Below are 21,681 nucleotides of genomic sequence, written 5' to 3'. Positions count from 1 at the left end.
TGACTGGAGTGTATGGGGAAGGAGTATAAAGAAAAGGTCGAAGTGCAGCTACTCTTCAATAAGGAGCCTAGTTTGTCCTCTTTGATGCTATGCCTCCATGCACTTCAGCTACAAAGAAGCGGCGCTCTTGTCACTAAGAACTGAAGTACTGAAGAAACTGAGCTTTCCACCACATCGCAGTCACTCACACTCAGAGGCACACAGCTGGCTGACGTGTGTGTGCAGAGTCTGCAGTTTTAAAGGATGCAGGAATTTTCAAGTAGAGGGTATTTCTATAACAAAATAAAAAAATGTAGTTTTTTATTCTAACTTCAGAGGGATTATGCAGGTCTATAGAAGCCTATACAACAAATACTGTATACACACCATGTCATCTAACCGGTAAGGTAATCTGCAATTCAGTATCCCAGTTTGACTGACATCATATAGTGAGCTTGAGACCACTCTTAAACTAAAGGGCTCTGGGTCGAGCCCCCTTGTCGGCAAGAATTCGCCCTGCTGAAGTGTCCTTGAGTTAACCACTCAGTCCATACCAGCTCTGTGAGATGGGTCTGTACCTCGACCCTGACTCACCTCTGACCTTCCTGAAGAGAAATTCAACCCATTATATCACATGTAACTCGTCTTAATTGAAAACTTTGTTCTGATTGGTCAATTACATGCCCACTATTTCAGTACATCAGACACCAGCAATGAAGAGAAGGCAGTTGCTAAAGGTGCAGTTCTGATTCAATCGGATCCCAGAACCACATCTAATCAAATCAAGCTGCAGACAGATTTCTGGTATAATTAACAGCTGCCTGTTGATAACATAAACTGTATATAAAGATGGACGATGCACGTCAACCTCCTCCCATTGTACAAAGATGAAGTCAAAATACCCTCCTGAGGAGTGCTGACATGCTGTGCATTTGGACCCAGTGTCTGTGCAGTAGAGTAGCTGGAGCTTCGGTATTGACGTCACGCTGCTTCTGGTAACAAAAACACACATTTGTCTTACAGAAAAAATGGCAAAGATCCCTCACATTGGCACAGCCTGCAGTAGGACAGATTCTTGAAGCAAATACTCATGGTTGTAAAAAGTTCAATAACTCTTGTGTTAGTGATTCTTACATTCCCTCTGACTGCTCCCCCTTTACTCTGCTAATCTGGTTCATGAAGGGCCACAGAAGCCGCATTCGACAAGAGAGTTGATAAACTCAAAAACAACTTGTCAAAAAAAAGGAAAAACAAAGACCTGGCTGACATAGAACAATATAAAAACACATGAAGGTAACATTAAATGAAACAGAGTACTGAAACAGTTTTTAAAGGTTTGTTCATGGGAAATAAATGTCAACAGATTTTGGTTGTTCAGGAGGTAATAACCTCAATAAAGGACCCTCTTATACTTCACAATCAGCAAAAATGTTCAGTTTTTAAATGTTCAGTTCAATGAATGTTCAATTTATTTTAATTTAACCTTTATTAAACAAGTCATTTAGATTAAAATATATTTTTGCAGAGTATCTAGTAAAGACAGGTAGCAGCACAGGTAACAACATTTTCCGACAAACAGCTAGCAGATATTATTACAAACATAATATAAGACACATGAATACATTGAAAGACACAAAATGAAAAAGTTATATGTATAGTTGGGTTCATTTTTAGAATCCTGGAGGGTGTAATTGTGGTATGGAGATAGTTCAAACACTAAATATAAGGGACTGTTGGCTAAGCAGAAGGAGTACAATTATTTCTCGATGAATAAAATCAGATTCAAATTCAAATGCAAAGACTAAAGCAAGTTATTAATATCCTTCTCAAGCAGCCATATAATGAGCTGAAACAAGACCTGCAACATCCTGTTGGGGTTTTTCGACCAACTACTCGCTGTACATTACTGCTGATGATGCTAACGTAACAGTAGATTTAGCAGACAGATGAAGTCAGATCATCTTTTTGTGGCATAATCATTCAGAAATCTGTATAATCTCAGTTTCTCTATCCAACCTCTTACTGGAGTAATGGTTACAGTGGATGAGATGATGTGACTTGGTCTGTCAGGCTAATTTTAATACTCGATTATGTCCTGTAAAGGAACAGAGTAGTTCTCCTGCAGTGTGTTGGATCTTTCCTCTCCGTGCTTTTTGAAAGGAAAGGAATTTTACCAAATCTATCTCCTTCCTGGCCTCATCATTTTGTTCAAAGTTATAAGATACCATGTGCAATTACCACCATAAAGCCCAGCTTTGCAGAGCTCGGGGCTCACTCCACTTTTGTAATTGACTTTTTCTCTCCCCAATCAGAAAACCACAAAGTCTTAATGGCACAGGATCAGTGTGCCAAATGGTTTCATTACAAACAGAGACTGTTATCTTTGGCCAAAAAAGAGACCCATGGCTAAGGTTAAGGGACACACACAAACAAAAATGTACACACACACACACACACACACACACACACACTGACCCACACCTGTGCACATACAGAAGTGGATTTATGTACGATCATATCAGTGAGCAACAGAAAATTGGCTACTCTTATCATACTGTATACAGGTCAGGGGTCTCGGTGTGAAAGAGTCGATATGTTGGCTGTATTCAGAGCTCTCCCAGCAGTGTTACCGCACAAACATTCAGGGCAAAGCTCTCCAATGACAAACCATAGCCAGCTCCAGATTATAAAGAGATACAGTGTAAAAAATGCTTAATGCAGTCACTAATTTGACATTACCTGCTGTAAACCTAACCAACACATCAACCCTTTCTCCGCTATAGTGTCTCATAATACTGAACACTGAAAGTCACCTGTTAGAGTTGATTTATTACAGTTCAATATAACACTGACACTTCTGGGTTAACCTGATATAGTGCCAATGGGATTTGCCGACCATTTGGGTGCTAGTATTGACACATGCTGGATCAATTTTAACCTGGTATTTTTTTATATGTGGGATATATTAAAATGTAGCAGTAGCATACTGTTAGGCGCTTATTTTAAAAGCTTCAGTTTTTGTGATTCTCTATTGGTAATTTTAGTTAACCTCTCCATTGTGTAAGATAACATTTTAGAACATGTTTTTTTGTCACAAAGTCATTTGCACACCAAAGACACATTTTCTTTTCTTAACATGTTTGGCACTGCAATTTGACATTTCTTTGTATTACGTGTGGAATGATGCTCTATGCTGTTTGCATTATTCTTTTACAGTGATTTTACATAATGCATACATGTGCTTCCACACAGATAATCACTCTGAATTGTTGAATTATAGGAAATCTCCAGCACTTTAGGTCTTTGCACATCCATGATGTTTAGATAAACTTAAGAATCAGGTTCAAAAATGATAAGTCAACATTAAGAGAGCAGAGAGAGAGAGAGAGAGCTGAGATAGTCGGGTAGACTATAACGTGCCAGGCTCCAAACAAAACTGGAATCCTACAATTCCCATAATGCAACTTGCACCTTCTCAAATGAATGCCTGTTTTTTTTTTTTTAAATGCTATTGAAATCATATATATAATATATATTCTATTATAATATATTAAAAATATGTAATATTTTTTAATTAATGTATGTCAAATGTGCCAAAAAAATACCTGGAATTACTTATTAACCCAGTCATATTTTGCTGTTTGCATGCCAGCATGTCTTTTTGACCATTCCTACCGCACAATCCCCTGCACAGCAGAAGAAGTGTCTCAACAACTGAGTGGCAGAGAGAGTGCAGAGATGTGCCTTAAATTGCAGCAGAGGTATGGGCAAGAGGATCAAAGTATAAGGAGCAAGGTTATGATGAAGTAGGATCTCCCAGTTGGATGCATACTGCATGTAAGGTACTGTACAAACTGTAGGAAGGCAGCTGCAGTCTGAAGTGTAGTAAAAAGAAAAGGGCTGTTTGTAACTGAGACAGGGTGTGTCATGTGGTTGGCATTATGCCCTACAGAAACCTGAATGGCCACCCCTTAATACTGATAAGCTGTCTGCCCTGGCATAGACAGGATGTTCAGTCCAGTTTATTGTGATATGTTGCAAGAGGGCTAGTAAGTTTTGAGGCGTTTCAATTAAGACATTTTCTTTTGTTGTCTTTCTTTGACTCTCAGAGATGAATATTTTTCTTGAGTACTTAAAGGATTTAATGATGATATATTTATTGCCATGCAGTGATTTTTTTTCCATTAAATTAAATAAACCTATACAGGTAAGTAAAATATGTGTGATACCTGTATTTTGGTGGTTAAAGTAGATTCTATGAATGAAGATTCACATTAGGGATGTGAATCTTTTAATATCTCGCCATTCAACTCGATTTCGATATTTTGGGTCACGATTTGATTCAAAAATGTATTTTGATTCAAACCAATTCCCAATACATTACAGACATGTTTCAAATGGGCTGCTTATTAGAGTATGTACTCCAGTCCTGCTGTGCACTAAGAAGCTGCAAATTGTAATTTTTGTCTTAAAAGCTCAATGCAATGTGTTCAAGATTACACAGTTTTAATATTTGTAACATTTTTATCAGCTGGTCTGTAAATACACAGAGGAACACCTAAAAAATATCTCTGAAATGTGAAGGACGATGGATATCTGTATTGTCCTTTCAGTATTGCCTGGTGGATTGGTAAAGTGTTGCTATGTGCGTCAGTCAGCAGTTTTTGGCGGTTGTTCCACTCACTTTAACTCGGTTGGAAGTGTATTATGTAAACTCAAGCATTTGAATTATCCCTGAAGTACTTCACTTTCATTTTGCACACCCTGCATGTTGATTACATCGGGTCAGACTTCTGCTTTCCGAAGAGATAGAAGATTCCAGTTGGCGCTCTAACGCTTGACTTCATTGAAAACAGGACAGGATGAATTTCTTAATTCACCACAGACAGTACAGGTAGTTAGTTCTACGCTGCTGCATCTATGTAGGCTACCAAAGAAGGGTGAGAGGGTGCATGGAAGAAAATTCCAGCAGCAGCTTGGCTGTGCTCAAGCTGGCTGTTGATGAAAAAGTACTGATAGGACATAGGAGTATGCGTTTTGAAAATCAATTTTTGGACATTTTGAATCGATTCAGATTGACAGGAAAGGCTATTTTTGCCAGCATTCAAACTGGAAACAACATGGCAGCTATTTCGTAATATATATTTGTTTTTTATACATAAACAGTGTACTGAAATCTCATTCTGAAAGCATTTGGTGCGAGAAATGTGTAATGTAGTTTCTGAATTTTGACACATTTGGCCTAAATAAAAAATGTATTTAACCTTTGTGGTGTGCGCTCTGCTGTGATTGACAGTTGGCACCATGGTTCACGCCCACAAGCAGCAAAGAGACTAGGCGAGAAGCGAGGTCTTGCGTGAAATATCACGTCTTGTCGTATGCAGTTGGGCTGCACCGTAGCTCAGTGTCCTGGGTGGGCAGCTGCTGTCCAAAAAGTCTGGACACCCCAGGTGTGAAGAAAATTTGTGTGTGTGTAATCTTCAAAACCAAATCATTAAGATATTAAGTCAAGTTATCCAAGTGTAATGAGTTGCCTCACAGTGTTGTTGAATGCTGTTTAACTACTTGAGTTACCATTTGGTTTGGCTTCAACTTTTCCTCCTTCTCTTCCCCAGCCGGTCTTCTTCAAACATGACATCATGTGTGACCTTTGTGGCCCGTGCACAGATTCCAAACACAAAAAGGAAACCAGACATACATGACAAAATTAATTCAGATGATTGACAAGCAACCCGGCTCTGTTAATCAAGTTACGCTCACTCTGATTAGACCTTTAATGTGAGTAAGATAACCTGGTTAAGGTGTTTACACGAGAGTTGCAATAATATGCGTATTGCATTAGCCTGGTTATAATTGAATTATTGGTGTGCATGTAAATGTTGTCTCCCTCTCTCTCTCTCTCTCTCTCTGGCTCATTCCCAAACATCTCTGAGTGTGTTGTCTACGAGGGGAAACCTGTGTGTGCACTGTAGGTCTCGCTGATCAGAGGAGGGTTGAAACGTGAGCATGTGTGCGGCAGTTCATATGAAAGCCACCTGGCCGGCTCTCTCTCCCACTCTATGATTTATGCCTTTGATAACAACCCAGAGATGCTTTCAACAACAACAAAGTAACGCTGAAGGATGACAACAATGGGACACTTGTCAGTCTGGAGATGAAAAGATGTCTTTCTAGGTGGCTGTCTCTTTTGTAACTTTGATATATATGTATTTTCCCTTTGTTTTGTTATTTTGTCTCTTTGTGTTACCCTGTATCTTATCAAAGGTTATTGATGAAGCAAAGTGTGAAGTGGAGTCAGTTTTCCTTCTCTGCATGCCTCTCTCCTCCTGAGGAGGCGGCAGTGTGCTTCACTGCCTCGGCTCTGACTTATCTACACACTTATTTCCGCTGGCTTGTCCTTCTGACTGTCATATGCTGACAGGAAAAAATTATTTATTAAAATGCTCAGATCTGCTGGTTTGTTTTCAGCCTTTTGTAGAACTACATCTATACATTTTACCTGAGTAAAAATGTAATCTTGTTTCCTGAGAAATATTTTGTGTGTTGTATCCCTCAGAGAATTCAGTGAGAACCAATGAGACACTTCTGTCCTGGCCTCATTTTTTCTCTTTCTCTTTTTCCTCTTTCCTCTTTGTCTCTCTTTGATTTTACTGCTGTCCTTCTCTGCTCATCCATCTCACTCATCCCTTCTCTCTGCTGAGAGACAGAGAGGGAGAGCCCTCTCTCGCACTCTCTCTCCATCTCTCTCTTTCTACGTCCAAAACTGACAAGCTGAAGGACTTCTTCACCCTCTCTGTCCCTATCAAAGTCACAGGCGACGTACCGTTAAACCTCTGTTAGCAACTACTCTAACCCAGGCTCTAGTTGTTCTTCTTTGTGTGCTATAAAGCTAAAATCTTGGTTTAGAAAATCTTAAATGCTTCCTATTCTGAGTTTCTTAGTATGTTTAATACTTAAATTACTCCACTCCATATTTCCACTGAGAATCAATCTAAGTGATGTGCTAGGCTCTATTAGATACTAAAATGTGTGCATAGGCTACTTCATCCATAGGGCCTCTGCAGAGTCTCGGCTGTCCCTCAGCTCCTCCTGTGCATTAGACACTTGACAGTCTTCTTAGAGCAGAAATGAGCGACTGCTCTGTGACTGATGGGGCTCCTCTGTCAATGACGAGGGAGCCACTCCTGGCAGTTTGGGGCCAAAGAACAGTACAGATTACATTAACATCAGTCAAGCTGTTGTCAGACCACTAGGACATAAATAGGACCTTATTGATGCATAATGTAACAACTCTTCATTGTGACGCCGTCTTGAGTAATAGGAACAGAAAGTGGGAATGGAATGAGGAAAGGTGGTATGCCGAAAAGACCTGCTGACATGTTTTAGAATAGTGTTTTAGGATAAGATCTGAGATAATCTGAAGGGTGTCAGGGCTCTATTAGCAAAAGTTAAGATCATAGTGTGCTACAATTATCCACATCTCCAATATATTTTAGCTCCCAATTCCTATATGACAGCTTGATCTCAGACATATGCTTCAAAAAAATTACCTAGGTGTACAGCTCTAGCATCAATTTGTCTCCTGCAGGGCTCATGCCACATTAGGTGAGCTGGTTAAGATAAACCATTGAGACTAGCGAGTATTAAAAACAGTACATGTCTGCAATTTAAAAATAAACCTATGACTTTTCAATTTGCAACAATTAGGTATGTATTTAGCAAAACAGTCACAGTTTGGCAAGGAATAGGCACCAAATCTACGCGATCATAAGTTCAGGTAATAAATCTTAAATAGTTTCAGTTAAGTTATGATCTATGTTGTGTAACGAATGCACCATGAATTACCTAAATAACATATAGGTAACATAGGTAACTTATGGTAACATATATATGTTATTAAGGCCTACCTTACTTAACAGGGAGTCAACTATTTCAGAGAAGTCAAGTGGGAATGAAACCATGGTTCTTTCTTTTTTTAAGTGTTTGGGCACTAAACAAGCTGTTGTATTCGAGGACTTGGGAGTAAGACCATTTTGCCCCTTCCTACTTTCCAGGGTTGAAGGTCTAAACTAGAAGAAGTTTAAATAAAGTACACTGATGAGTCGTTGACAGGGAGTAAAAGTGCAGGCAAAGTGGGGCTCGTCTTAACTAACTATCAGGTGATAGTTTTTGTGTTAAATTGTGCTATGGAAACGGCAAAGCAGCCTTGAAAACACAGCGATATCATCTGCTGTTTTGATGGGGGCCAGAATTGATTTGACCAATCACATCACCTCCCTTTCTCTTCTGTAAAAGCAGCATAATACTCAGCAAAGGGCTTTGACTGCTTGATAATAGAGAAAAACAAAGCTGTTGACCCGGTCAGTGCAGGCAGCCGGGGCAGACAAGAAATCCCAGGAAACCTTGACACAAAAATTGCAAGGTTCTGTTTGATCGCTATGACACTGCCCTGACTGCATCTCTCCTCCTACTTCAGTTCAGTCAAGTTCACACAGACTCACAAAATAGAGGTGCAGGTAGAACTGAACAATTCCACTTTACGTTGTATTGTATATATGTATATTAATAATTACAAAGTCTCTTTGTTTCAACTCTTTATACACTACACCTTACAATAGTTTCAGATTTTGGACAACATACAAAGAAGTTGTCTGAAACTGTCAATTTCTCTGACCCGACAGAAGGTCAGTTTGAGAACAGAGGACACAGGGTATAGTTTCTGTGTAAACTGTCTTTCATAATGAAGCAGTTCAACAGTCCAAAAATTGACACCAGAAGCTAGAACTAGGAATTCAAAATATTACTACAACTATGATGTTGGTGTTGGGTGATGGCTCACAGTTTGGAATTAAACAAAGTGGCCACAAGGTGCCACCGATTTGTAAAGATTAATGGCAACAAAGTAACGAACACTGCAGTTTTTTCAAGTTTTGACTGTTATTACAGGAACTACTACTACTACTGGATTACAGGAACTACTGGATTGAATTAGTTGACAGAATAAAAAGGCAGTTTAAGCTTTTTGCAGCAAGTGTGGAGAGGTCATAGTAAAATAATCTCAGACTGGATCATCTGCAGAAATTTGCAACTTTTCTTGTTCTAAATATAGATATATCTAAAAGATGTGACTTTCCATGCAGCGGTCTATTTTTTGTTTATAGGGTTAAAATGAGCGGCCTCTTCAGGTTAAATGTTTCTTCCTCTGTGCATGCTCTCCTGAAGAAGACTACATTTCTCTGCTCCAGGCTTTGAGGGGGGAAAAGCTGAGGACAGTTCCCCTGAGTCCAGACACCAAGGCCCCCGGGCCTCTACAGCTCATAAACAGATGTGTCCTTGTCCCCAGCCAAGTGCAGCCACTCAAGTGGCAAAGCAGGGGCCCAATAATTGTGAAGAATTGAAAGCTAAATATTGGCTTTATCTCCTCAGTAATAAAAGGGCCATGAAATTGATTTAATGCTGCAGCGCTTCTCTTGGGTGGCTTCTTACAGCGTGAGCACAAAACAATGAGCAGCAGCCATCTATTAATTAACCCACCTAATCCTGCAAAGTTAATCTCTCACCACAACTTTGCCCGCAACTAACTTCCAAGCCAGTGGGTCTATTGGGGGTGTCATGACAATGGCAGCGGGGGGAAGATAGATTCAGCACTTAGGAGGGGGGGAGAGAGAGGGAAAAAAAAGGGGGAAGAAGGGAGAGGTGCTGCTTGAACACTGTTCTGCACAGCAGCCATGGAGACGCTGTAAGTGGAAATGCAGGGGTGGATGGCCATCATGAGCATAGCATCAGACTTGAATTGTAGGGGTTTTTCTGTGAAAAGAGGAAAGAGTAGAGTTTAAGCTGCTGGAATCATTCACATAAATGTGGCAGTGGATTTTTTGTTGCCTTTTTTTTTGTTGCCTTTTTTCACCACGCTGCCTAACTCTCCCTTTTTTTATTCGGAGCTGTTAGATAGTCGGGTGGCAAAGTGGCATTTCTTCCTCTTCTTCACCTGCCACCCAGTCGCTGTGTTATGGCACCTCACTCCCTAACACATACACACACGCACACACACTCATGGTCATATTGTGTCGACAGAGTTGTGAATTACCTCCTTCTCAGCCAGCTGATGAAAAGCTATGTGTTTTTCTCTTTGGCTGCGGCTCATCTGACCCTTCTCCTTTCACCCTCCCTCCCATCCCTCCCATCCCTCCCTCCCGTCGGTCTCATCAGTCTTTTTGTACGGTGGAATAGCAGTACAAGGCTCACATGGAAAAATGGGTCACCCGCCAGTGCGCCTCTCACCTCTACAGCATTCAAGAAATAATCCTCTAAGATGTCCCGCACCATTTTTGTAATGTCTGAAGCGAAAGTCTCTCCACATTGTGGCCCCAAACATGGAAGAAAAACACACATGAAGACCTCGAGAAAAGCTCAATTTGAGAGAATTTAGATATCTTCTTTTTGCTGGTGAGGAAAGCATTTCCCGTGGAGATAATTTCAGAAGGCTGATTAGGCATTGACGGTGTTGAGCCCAGAGTGAGGAATCTCATCACAGCTAATGACATGCCATTCCTGTGCAGAGAGAGGAGCCTGGGCCCTGGGCATGGACTAGCCTCTGTCAGCCACCTCTAGCTACTGTGTTCATTAAGGCCAACTATGTAATTACAATTCACAGATACAGCATTGGCTTAATTACAGGCTGATTATTAGGCTGATATTTGTTGGACTAATCAGACCCTAAAGAAGAAGTGGATTTATATTTTTCATGGTCTTATTAGTGTATCATAAACTGACAATTTGGACTGATTTATGGATGCTTACAAGCTTAAAAAATCTCAGCGTTGGAGGACTTAGTCTGAATGTTTACATAAGACGAAACAAGCACAAGAGACTTGTTCAGTCTTCACATAAGCTAACAGATTGAAGTCTCTCTGAATGACAAATCATCCAACAGATGTCTCCATCTGATTGTGGGGGATGTTTTTTTTTTCTTCTTTTTCTACTCCATATCTTCCACCTGAATAGCTCCAACAATAAAAATCTGGTATGCTTTCCGTCCTGCATTACAGTGGCTGATTCTGATTCCATACAAAGTCGCAGTAATTGGGAGCACTCCCGAACAAAATGCAGGGACAGTCCCCAGAGGAGGGACTATTATGCCCATGTCTATGCAGCTCAGATGTGGCTGTAATCTTTCATCCAAAGCATGTGACATAAACATCCCCCAGAGCCGAATCCTTTCTCCATTATAATCAGGGACTTAGTGAATTGGGATAGTCAGTTTACTTACAGTTGTATGGATGAATACAAATATGCACCTTTTCATTCGGACATGCATATGAAATAAAAATGTTTCATTGTAAATGTTCCACGAAAGTCACTCTCATGTAAGACGTTTATGGTGTTTTTAAAGAGTGAATGTGATTTGATATTCCCCTTCATGAGCATAATGACAAGTATGTTGAAGCTGCACTTATCTCACTTATTGTTATTTTATCAGCAGGTAGCTCATGAATATTGATTTTTTTTTTTCTGTTTCTGGATCAATTCGGGATTTTAAATTGGCTACAGTAAGAATCTGCTGATAGATCAGAATCAGCTTTATTGGGGCACAGATGGTCTTGTGGTTGTGTTGCACAGCCCGGGTTCAAGTCCAACCTGTGGCTTCTTTTCTGCATGTCATTCCCCACTCACTCCCCATTCCCTACCCTATCCATTGTCCTGTCTAAATAAAGGCAAAAGCCTCGAAAATAAATATTATAAAAAAGAAAAAAATGAATCTGCTAGGTATGTGTAGTAAAAAGCAGTGTGAAGAACAATGATTCTCTAAACTCTCATGATTTTTATGGGCCAATCAAAAACCTTTTTTTTTTCCAGGGATAAATATTCTGACAATTTGACGTCATTCCTGTTTCCAGATATTCAGCCAGCCTGAGCTGAGAGCAGCCTCAAATAATAAATAGATGTTAAAATAGCAGACTGACTTGTGATGTGCATTGTTTATAGAAATATTACTCATGATATTATAATCTCTACTATTCATTTTTGTATCTGTTTAAAAAGGGAGCATATCCCAATAGTAGATAGTATGCAATCACAATAAAGTATATAATCACAATACACATCAAATTGTCACCTAAGCATTTTGATGAACTAACATCAGGACTAAAGCATATACCCCAACTCTATTAGAAACACAAGAAAATTGAGTCTGGTAAGATAATAAATACAATAAATAAATGAATGATGCTGTTACGTTACAGGTAGAACTACTTACTCATAGTGGTCTTTGTAAATAATATTTCACAGAGTACAAACTAGACCTGCCTATTTTATGATATATTAATTGATTGAGGTGACTGGATTAAAAATGACTCAAATATATACCTCGGTGACTCGGTTCACATTTGATTCAGTCATGATAATAAAATGATAAAAAGATGGTCTGTCAAACAAAAGAATTGAATGATTTACTGTCCCAGTGAACTTCTGTATCTCTGGGTTACTGTAGCATGTCGTTCATACATGAGCCCGTGTCACTGTCAGCTTTAGCTTTCTCCTGTACAGAAGCTCGGTGCCTATGCAACATGCTCCTGTAGCCCAGAGACAAACTCTTTCCCATGAGCAGGCAGTGATGTACATGTGTATGTGTGTGCCTGCAGGCTTCCCAGCGACAGCATACGGACCGGTGGCAGCGGCGGCGGTAGCAGCAGCGCGTGGCTCAGGTAGGGGGGCCCGTGGAAGAGGCGGCTACTTGGCGTACCCACAGAGCACAGGGCCAGGTAAACGCTCTGTCCATGTTCTGTGTGGCTGCTGCTCTCTCCAACTTCTCCTGCTCTGCTTCTCCCCATAGACATAGTCCCCTGAGCCCCCCCCCCCCCCCACACACACACACACACACACACACACACACACACACAGTGTGAGCTTAGACTGATGGCACCACACACATACAGGAGAGATTTTATACAAGATGCTCACACTGTAAAAATTTTTACTTTGATCTTACTCATAAATATTGCAATATTTGACAAAATTTTTTGTTTAACCCATAAATTATTTTGAGTATTTTGAGTTGGTAAATTAGATTTTTACACAGTTTTTTTAAAACTTAAAAAAATGTAATAGCATTTTTTTTACATTTTTACCAACTCTTCTATTAGTGTGTAATGCATCAAAACCACACTAAACAATTTTTCAGCAATAACCAAATTCAGATTCATACAAACTACATTGAGCTTCGAATACTAAAATGTTAACCTTCAATCAATTATTATTAATAAGCTAGTTGTTCTTGCAACTACCTTTCAATTTGATTAATATCATTTTAATTAATATATAACCTCTACAAATTGTGCCTTAACCCATTCAGGCAAAAAAATGCTTCAAAGCTCCTACACAAAACACTAACTTAGTTTTACATTCACACACTATGTAATGTAAAAAAAAAAAAGAGGTAATATAAGGTTTTTATTATTTAATTACTTACAATTTTGATCCCTCTTTGAGTTTTTTCTCCAAAAATAAAACAATCAAAATCGTCTGAAAATACAAGTTTAAACAAGTAATACATTGTATGGTTACCCCATATAACTTACATTTAAATGTTTAACAAATGTAATGGGTATTTGTTCAGTAACTCTAATGGATTACAGTCCCATTTATTTTCTCATTCAAATGACAATTACCCGATGTTGCCAGATTAGCTAAAATATTGCAGTAATCACCGTTTTTTAAATTGTCAACACTCTGGTAGGACACTAATGACAATCGATTCATTGTTTATGCGACTTTTATTATCAGTCCCTTTTACTATGACTTAAAAATTCCCCCACCAGTAAAAGAACAAATTCACAGCTCCCTTCCCCGAATACTGAAACAGAAAGTATGAACACAGAGAAAAAAAAAAAGACTCCTTCACAAGTCCTGTCAGCCTAACAGCCATGTTTGATTATCTAAAGCAGGTTTATGTACTTTTGAGTTGGTTTCACTGTTAGTGTTTGAAGTCTCACTGAGAATCTTTGAAGACTTCAAAAGTCTGAAAAGTTTGCAAGAGTGCTTCAGAGTGAGTTTGTCTGTCAGGCAGAGAGTTTGGCATGCAGCAGCCACATTATTAGGACCATTCTGTGCTGAAATTCTCTTTCATAATCATCATCCAGCTTTTTTTGGTCCCTCTGCATGTCTCTGTGCTGATCCCTCACAAGGAGACCACATATATTTGTTAACTATATGTTATACTATGTTATAAATTGATGTATGAATTCAAGCGATGTCAGGTCAATGAAAACAGGCGATGATTCAATCCTTTACTCTTGCAGGAATAAAACAGCCTAATACATAATATTCCTATAGTTCCAATATTCCTAATTACATGGGGTCAAGACCTTGTCACAGATGGGATGTTAATACAAATATTTTAACCTCTTGTGCAAAATGTATCCCTCTAATAAATAACAACACTATTCAAAAGGTCAATTATGTTTTCCATATAACTCTCAACTCCAATTTCCTCAGACCCCCACACTATCTGCTGCTGAAATAAGAAGTAATGCTCTTTAACCAAAAATAAAATAATGCAGGTCTCGGTCCAGGCATTAAACCTAATGGACAAAACAAATGCACTTCACCGGCTAGTGTAAGCTACCAAAATAAAACACACATGTTTGTTTGCACCTGTAACCTGAAGCGTGAGCCAGGGAAAGATGGAGAGGAGGCTAGGAATGGTGTGCGAATTTCAGGCTGAGTGCTGCACCAGTCCAGACAATTATCTGGGCATTTACTCCTTACAGAGACGAAAGAGAGATTCTGCGCCCTCTTGGGATAATGCGTTAAAAAAAATTACATTAGTCCCTTTTATTAATAATAATAAGCTTGTAAATCACACAATGAAGCGTTAGCTTGCGGTCTTAGCTGACCACATCGAAAACTCTAATATTACAAATTCATGGTAATATGGGCTCATACTACACTTAGAGCTAAATGCTAATGTTGCTAACTATTTATGCACTAACTTAACAATATTAGCGCAATAGCATGCAAAAGTGCTAAAAGTAACACAACTTTTACATTTGATACAGTATTTAAAATTGAAAATTAAGATTGAAATGTCTCTTCAGACTGTGTGATTTAATTTAGACTGAGGTTATAGATGTGTTTTTCCACACTCTTCTAACATAGTATGTGTTCACAAAGTTTAATCTGCTTTGTATCTGCAGCTCAGCCTGTGGTGTCTACCTCTACACTTGTTCTAAACTTTAAAATACTGCAATTCCTCACAGACTTCATGCATTACTGACCACAATGAGAATCTGCAAGGCCAGAAAAACAACTTCAAACTGGTTCTGTGTGGTCATCACAGTAACCTTTGATTTCATGGTGCTCTGTGAATTCAACTAATTACAAAGTTTCAGAAATAATAAAAGTGTTGTTACAGGATAGAATGAATTTTTCACATATCAAACACACATTAAGTATAATTCATTAGTTTGACAACATCAGCATATAAAATTAAGAAGTGTTAACTGTACCAGTGATGTGCTCTGTACAGTGTTTGAAATTGTAATTTCTTAAACAGCATAATCTGCATTTTTAGGGTTAATCTGCCAAGTGCATATAGGAACGTTTTGAAACACATCACAGCCCCACGGGATAATAAAAACATGATGCAGGGTACTACATGACACTTATCATCTCCAACAGGTTAGGGCTTCTTCAAGGTATCCATCTCACTTAGATCATTATAAATTGAATAGTCTTATTCTTCAGAATGTAGCCTTATGTACTCACCAAACAGTCAAATGTCCATGGTGTACCCCGCCTCTCGCCCAATGACTGCTGGGATCGGCTCCAGCCCCCCGCGACCCCGAATGGGAAAAGCTGTAACCATAACGGATGGATAGAATATCTGCAGTCAAAATAATCAAACACAAATACCAGCCAGTACCTCTATGTTAGCATGATAGATTGCTAAAGAAACCAACTTACAAAGCACTGAGACCATTAAAACATAATTCCAGTTCACATCTTATTCATTCACATAGATGAATATCTGCCAGGAGATTTGTTCCAAAAAACAAGTCTTTAACATCGCATTGATTGACTTGTTCACTTCATTTGGGCATCCTGCTTTTTCCAACCTTACAACTGTAGATGAGTCAATGGCTGTCAATAAACACTCCCTTGACTAAACACACTGCTTCCAGGATTAAGAGAAAGGTGTCTTTCCTAATCAGACCAACTCTCAGAAGCTTGTTGGTGGAAATCTGCAGTAATTCTCCCTCTGATGTAGCTGGTTGGTGCAGTCACTATCAGATATAAAGGCAGTAGAAAATGACTGTTCAATGTCTTTGCTGTGATACTTTAAGATGAACACACTCCTACATGAACACTCACAGCAACGCTAAAAGAGTCTGTAGTGTATATATAGTATTCAACATTTACACACACACACATTATACAAACACACTCTCCCTGTTGTCCTCATTTGCACTTAATTCAAATCAACAGAGGGAACACTGGAAGCCAATCAGATGCTCTTTTCGTTCACATCAGGCTGTGTGATTTTGCATGTTCAAAACAAACAATTTGCTCAACAATTGCAATGAACGTCACTAAGAAGCAGGAATGTTGATTTGGGGTTAGCAGCAGCCAGGAAGCAAGAGACGTGATGGCAACCATTATGTACAGTTTAATTCTGACAGCTGCAAATGGAAGGGAAACAAGCAAATGACTATGAACAGGAGGTGAGGGGAGAGGGGTGATTGGGGGGGGGGGGTTCGAGTGGTAAACAGTGACATTAGAGTGCTGAAACAGCCACGAGGCAATTGTAAAGAAAATATCACTCACTGAAATAGCAGGATCTGTCTGCAAATCAAGACTACTTTCACAATAAAATGTGAAATAAAATCAGGAATATAAATGTGATTTAAATGGTCTCGTAAAATATCGGTAACTGTATCCTGTTTTATTGTTAACATTTATTATTAACTGTTCTGTACTCTAGAGCCAATGCATCTTCATGATATAACAAGTGCGGTCCTTCATTCTGTGGTTTGTGGCTTTGTAACGGTCTGAGAAATGATTTATGGAATACACAAAGAATACTACACAATAGTGCCTTCGCTCTGCACAGACACAGACATAACAGAGGACACATATTTTTTCAAAGGTTTGACCTTCTCACTGTGTGTAGTTTCTTTGGATTTTTCTGAATTTAGGTCCTATTTTATGATTTAATTTGCAACATGCTCAGCCCAAAATTAACCCAGGATTAGCAATCCTTGTGGGTTAAAGATCTGAAAAGCATTCTTCTTTAAGTGCAGATGCTGGCTTTTGTTGTGGACAAGATTAATGTGTGATGTAAGTGTAGATTCTTTGTGCTTTGACTCCACCTACAGTTCCTATAGAGCACCACATTTTATAGACTTTGACTGCAGGGGAGGTGGGATGTCACCTAAATTGCCACTCCAAATCAAAATAGTTTAATCTACCAACAACAAAAAACAGCTGCTTAAACATAATTCAATTCTCTCCCGAATAAAATAATATCTTAACACTCAAACCAATTTTTTGTTATTTAGATTTGTTTCTTTGACAGATCCCTTTTTGTACAGATTTTCTCTTTGTGCGCGCTGAAAGTCTTGTTTGTCCGCGACACTGAGAATGTGGTAGACATGTTCTCTCCCTGACAGGGGGCACTTTCACCCGACTAGCACAGCTCCACAGACAAAATGACAGCATGCTGACTCCCCTCTCTGACAGACCTCTGCTGATGACAAGGTGTATTTTGGACTTCTCACTGTGTCCTGCCAATTGCAGCCAACTATACCCTACTTGTAGTTGTATACCACAACAAAGAAAGTTACTGAAGATGTAGACATTCAAACTCTGCTATGTTGCTGTCATGCAGAAGACAAGGGCAGTGCAATATGGAGAAAGATATCAAGATAGTTTGGTCTATATTGATCAATATCCATATTTGTCTCAACATATAATTTCAATAAGCTCTTAGTTTGAGGAGTAGCAAGATAATAAAGGTAGTCTAATAGATTATTAGTTAGTTTACAAACATATGATACATTTGTTTGTGATGTATTTAAAAGTTGTATTGATTCTTAAAACTCAGGATTATTGTAACAGGTTTAAACATTGAATGAAGCAGTTTCTTGAAACATGATAGCATGATGTAATTCACGTTCAAGCAGAAAATGCACATTAAAGCTCCCATTAGGAGATTTTTAGACAATTATGAAACAGACTGGAATTAATACTGATGCCTCTCTATGACCTACAAAAGCAAACAAAAATATCAACAAGAAGACTGATTATTTTTATAAAATCATGTTTAATGTCTCTTACCGCTGCCACCAGGTAGGTGACAGAAGATCAATCGCACCCTGCCGAAACAGCCTTAGTTTACAATTTCTGCTGTAGAGACTCACTGAGAGCGATGTTTAGCTGTTAAAAGAGAGCAGGAGGAATTTTTTTTAATTATAAATCATAATACAATATTTTCACGTGAACAGGACAAAATCAAAAAAGAGATAAGACATTTAGCTTTGTCCACAGGGGGGCGCCAAAACCCTCAGAGTTTCTTGTCTGCTCCTTCAAAGAATCCCAGTTCCTTGCATTATTTTTTGCTGTGTGTGATTCAAGTCTTATCAATCCATATCAAGTTAACATATCCAGAGATTATCACAATTACAATCATTAAAACTTGTATCATTCATACCCTATTGAGGTCATTATTTCACCCTTGTGGAAACAAGCTTCTATATTACGACTTGAAAAGTCCCAGATATCAGTTTTAAAACAAAACACTAAGTGGTTCTTACTTCTAGGACAGTGAAGGCATCGTGTTTTATGAAGTAAAAGTTTAATTGAAAATGCAGTGAGTCCAGAAGCTCTTTGAAGAGCCATTCTGCAGTTTTCGATTTTAGGTGTTTTTGCTGCCCTGATCTCTACCAGGAGCATGGTCAACCACAAAAGAGCAAGAACAAGGGCAAGTCTTCTTGATACATGTTTGTGAGGGAGTTTGAGAGACTGTGGCCCTAGGCGAGAAGCAGATCAGAGAGTTCTGACACCGGTACTGTTTACCCTCAACTAGAGATAGAGGGGTGCTGGCTCATACTGGGATTTATAAACTGGTACCATGGACTTTAACCTGATTTCAACTACTGTAGGGGGCCACTGGAGGATGCAAAGGGCAGTCATGTATTATCTAATTAAGTTGCTGAACATCTGCATAGATAAGCAGGATTGGGGGAAATTTGCTAATTTAGAGATGACTAATCCTTGCACCAACACCTGGGCTGTTTTTTTTTTTATCCACCTCTGCTGTTGATATGAAGGATGAACCTGCATAAATGAGCCGCAGTTGCCTCTTTAACTGATATAAACAGGTAGTTAAAACACAAAATGAATGCTAATGTTAGGGTTAGGTTTATGTTGACAATAAATTACGTATACATGCATACATCAAAAATAATAAAGAATTTAATTGAATGTCCTGCTTTTGACAGATTGAAAATGCCAATAGTTTATTCCTTCTGTAAAAGAATGCAAGTTATTGTTCAGTTTTCCTCATTTTAAACTTGACTTCTGTGAAATCTCCTGTGCTATATCATTGTCAAATGAAAAAGGGAAAATGCAGCTGATGCATATGGTTCTGACAGTCCAGGGAACTTCACAGGTCCCAGTCTACTCTGCATGAGTGTTTTCCTGAGTCCCTCTGAGCTTTCTGGAAAGCTCAAATGTCAGTCTCAGATCTTAGCTCTACCTGCAGAGTACACAGAGACCCATTCAGCTGGTTTGAGAGGTCTGGCTACTTGTTATGTACAGTATGTCAGAGTAGACTCAGGTGTTCAGGATGAAATAGAGTTGGCTGTGGTCAGTGTTGTGCAGAAATTGGACTGATGTGATTTGCAGTTGTGTCTCTGCCAGTTTTATTGGGAATCTTGAAGGTCTTTTTTTAAGAACACTTTTCTTTACTCAGTTAGATGTTAATCTGAAATTTTCTCTTTTACTGATCTTACTTCTTCTCCTACCTGTTTTTATTAAAAAGGGAAACTTGTGTGACGGATATATCTGAATTAAAATCATTATCAGTGTGCTCCCAACAAGCTCTCGTATCTTGAGCTACATCTGGGATGCAGGATTGGCTGCGTGCACTGGTCTCAATCAATCTGGCTCTTCGTGAGCTCAGGTCCATTTGTCCCAGATGCTAATCAGCAGAGCTCAGCTCTCAGGCCAGAGGCGCTTTACATGCATTCAGTGCAAAATAACAAGAGCAGACATGCCAGGCCCATCCTGCTTGGGTTTTTGTTTAAGGCCCAGGGAAAGATGTGACACATCAGGGAGGGCAAAGAGTCCCTTTGCGCCTCCACCACGTAGCCGCGGCTCTCACAGCTGTGGGTAGCAGATGCTCATAGGTTATAGGCACAGGCCTTCAGGGACATCACCACTCTGCCCTCCAGGGGCTGTACACGTAACAGACTCTCTGAAGAAAACTTGCTGAAAGGAGGAACAGGAGTAAAGAATTATGTCTGAATCACAATATGTGTTGCATAGTTTCTAGTCACTACAGAAAATTCTGTTCCAATTTCATTGTATGTTTATTTGAAGACTTGTTTTTTTAATAAATACAGATTTCAAAGGAAATTGCATAGCTAACTTATTATTCATGATGACATTTCTTTATTTACAGTAGTAAATATGTTCAAATTGAAAATTATATGACGTAAGAGGATTTGGCAGTCTTTTTACTTCCAGTTTGAGTGAACTTTTAGATGTAGCCAGAAGCACTCACAGATTTTTAGTCATAGTGAGTCTTAGATTTCTTAAGAGCGTATAAGCATGACCAGACATCTATGAAAAAACGTGTTCAGCCAAAAGGCCAGGGCTGTCAGCTCTGAGCCTGCTCATGATACGATAATCTCTGCCGACTGTAGATAACCGAGTGCCCTTTCCAAGCCCAAACCAGACCAGATCCCAGACAGGTTAAAATATGCATTAAAGCCAAATGAGTGGGCACTGATTTACTACACTGTTGCTCATTTAGTGTTCACATTTCCTCATCATTTCTGTTGAGTTTGCCTATTACCGGAAAGAGCAGCAAGAAAAGGGAAAAGGAAGCATAAAAATGAAAACTAAAAAAAGAAACAGAGGCCTCAGTATGGGTGAGTAAACGCAAAAAGAAATCATCTGTTAAAATTAATTAGCCAAGCTCCTCTGAACACAAAATGACAAGACATTAAATATGTATTATTTATGAAATGTCTGTGCTCTGAGAAAAGGGTGTCTAGTGCTGTTAATTACTCAGCCATTCATTCAGAAAAGATTATTTCAAATGGAAAGTGAAAGCAAGGCTAGACAGCAAAAGAGCTGTTAGTTTCTTTCACGCTATTTTTAAATGACATTGGCGAAAATGGAAAACCTAATTATGGTAGCTCTAAAATTCAAAGCTAATTTGAGAAGCAACATGTCAGGTTTATTGACGTTCTCTGTCGAGTGATGTGGTTTGGTGGCCACCAAGGAATCCCACTGGCGCCGCAAGGGACAGTGAGGAGTGACTGCATTAAACAAAGCTACTAACGCCGCTATTTGAAGTGCGGTAACTGCCCAACACTTAGTATATGTGTATATAAGGGTATCAAAAATATTGCAAATAGAAGGTTAGCTGTGATTAGGTGGCTGTCTCTGTATTTAGAGAGCACATAATCAATC

The 21,681-nt window shown here is 39.1% G+C and overlaps 1 protein-coding gene across 11 annotated transcripts in view; it reads left to right on the top strand.

Moving 5' to 3' along the window:
• Positions 1-21,681, top strand: part of msi2b (musashi RNA-binding protein 2b) — a 264,095-nt gene that overhangs the window by 221,593 nt on the left and 20,821 nt on the right. For 7 of the 11 annotated variants that reach the window (XM_061055586.1, XM_061055581.1, XM_061055578.1 and 4 more), the window contains one exon: positions 12,621-12,740. In XM_061055586.1, coding sequence (XP_060911569.1) covers positions 12,621-12,740 — 120 coding nt within the window. The remainder of the gene's footprint in view (positions 1-12,620; positions 12,741-21,681) is intronic. The other 4 variants (XM_061055589.1, XM_061055583.1, XM_061055590.1 and 1 more) reach the window with 1 other exon arrangement.

Source organism: Labrus mixtus, chromosome 14 (assembly GCF_963584025.1).
Source record: "Labrus mixtus chromosome 14, fLabMix1.1, whole genome shotgun sequence".
Taxonomy (NCBI): Eukaryota; Metazoa; Chordata; class Actinopteri; order Labriformes; family Labridae; genus Labrus; species Labrus mixtus.
This window is presented reverse-complemented; position numbering and strand designations above follow the sequence as displayed.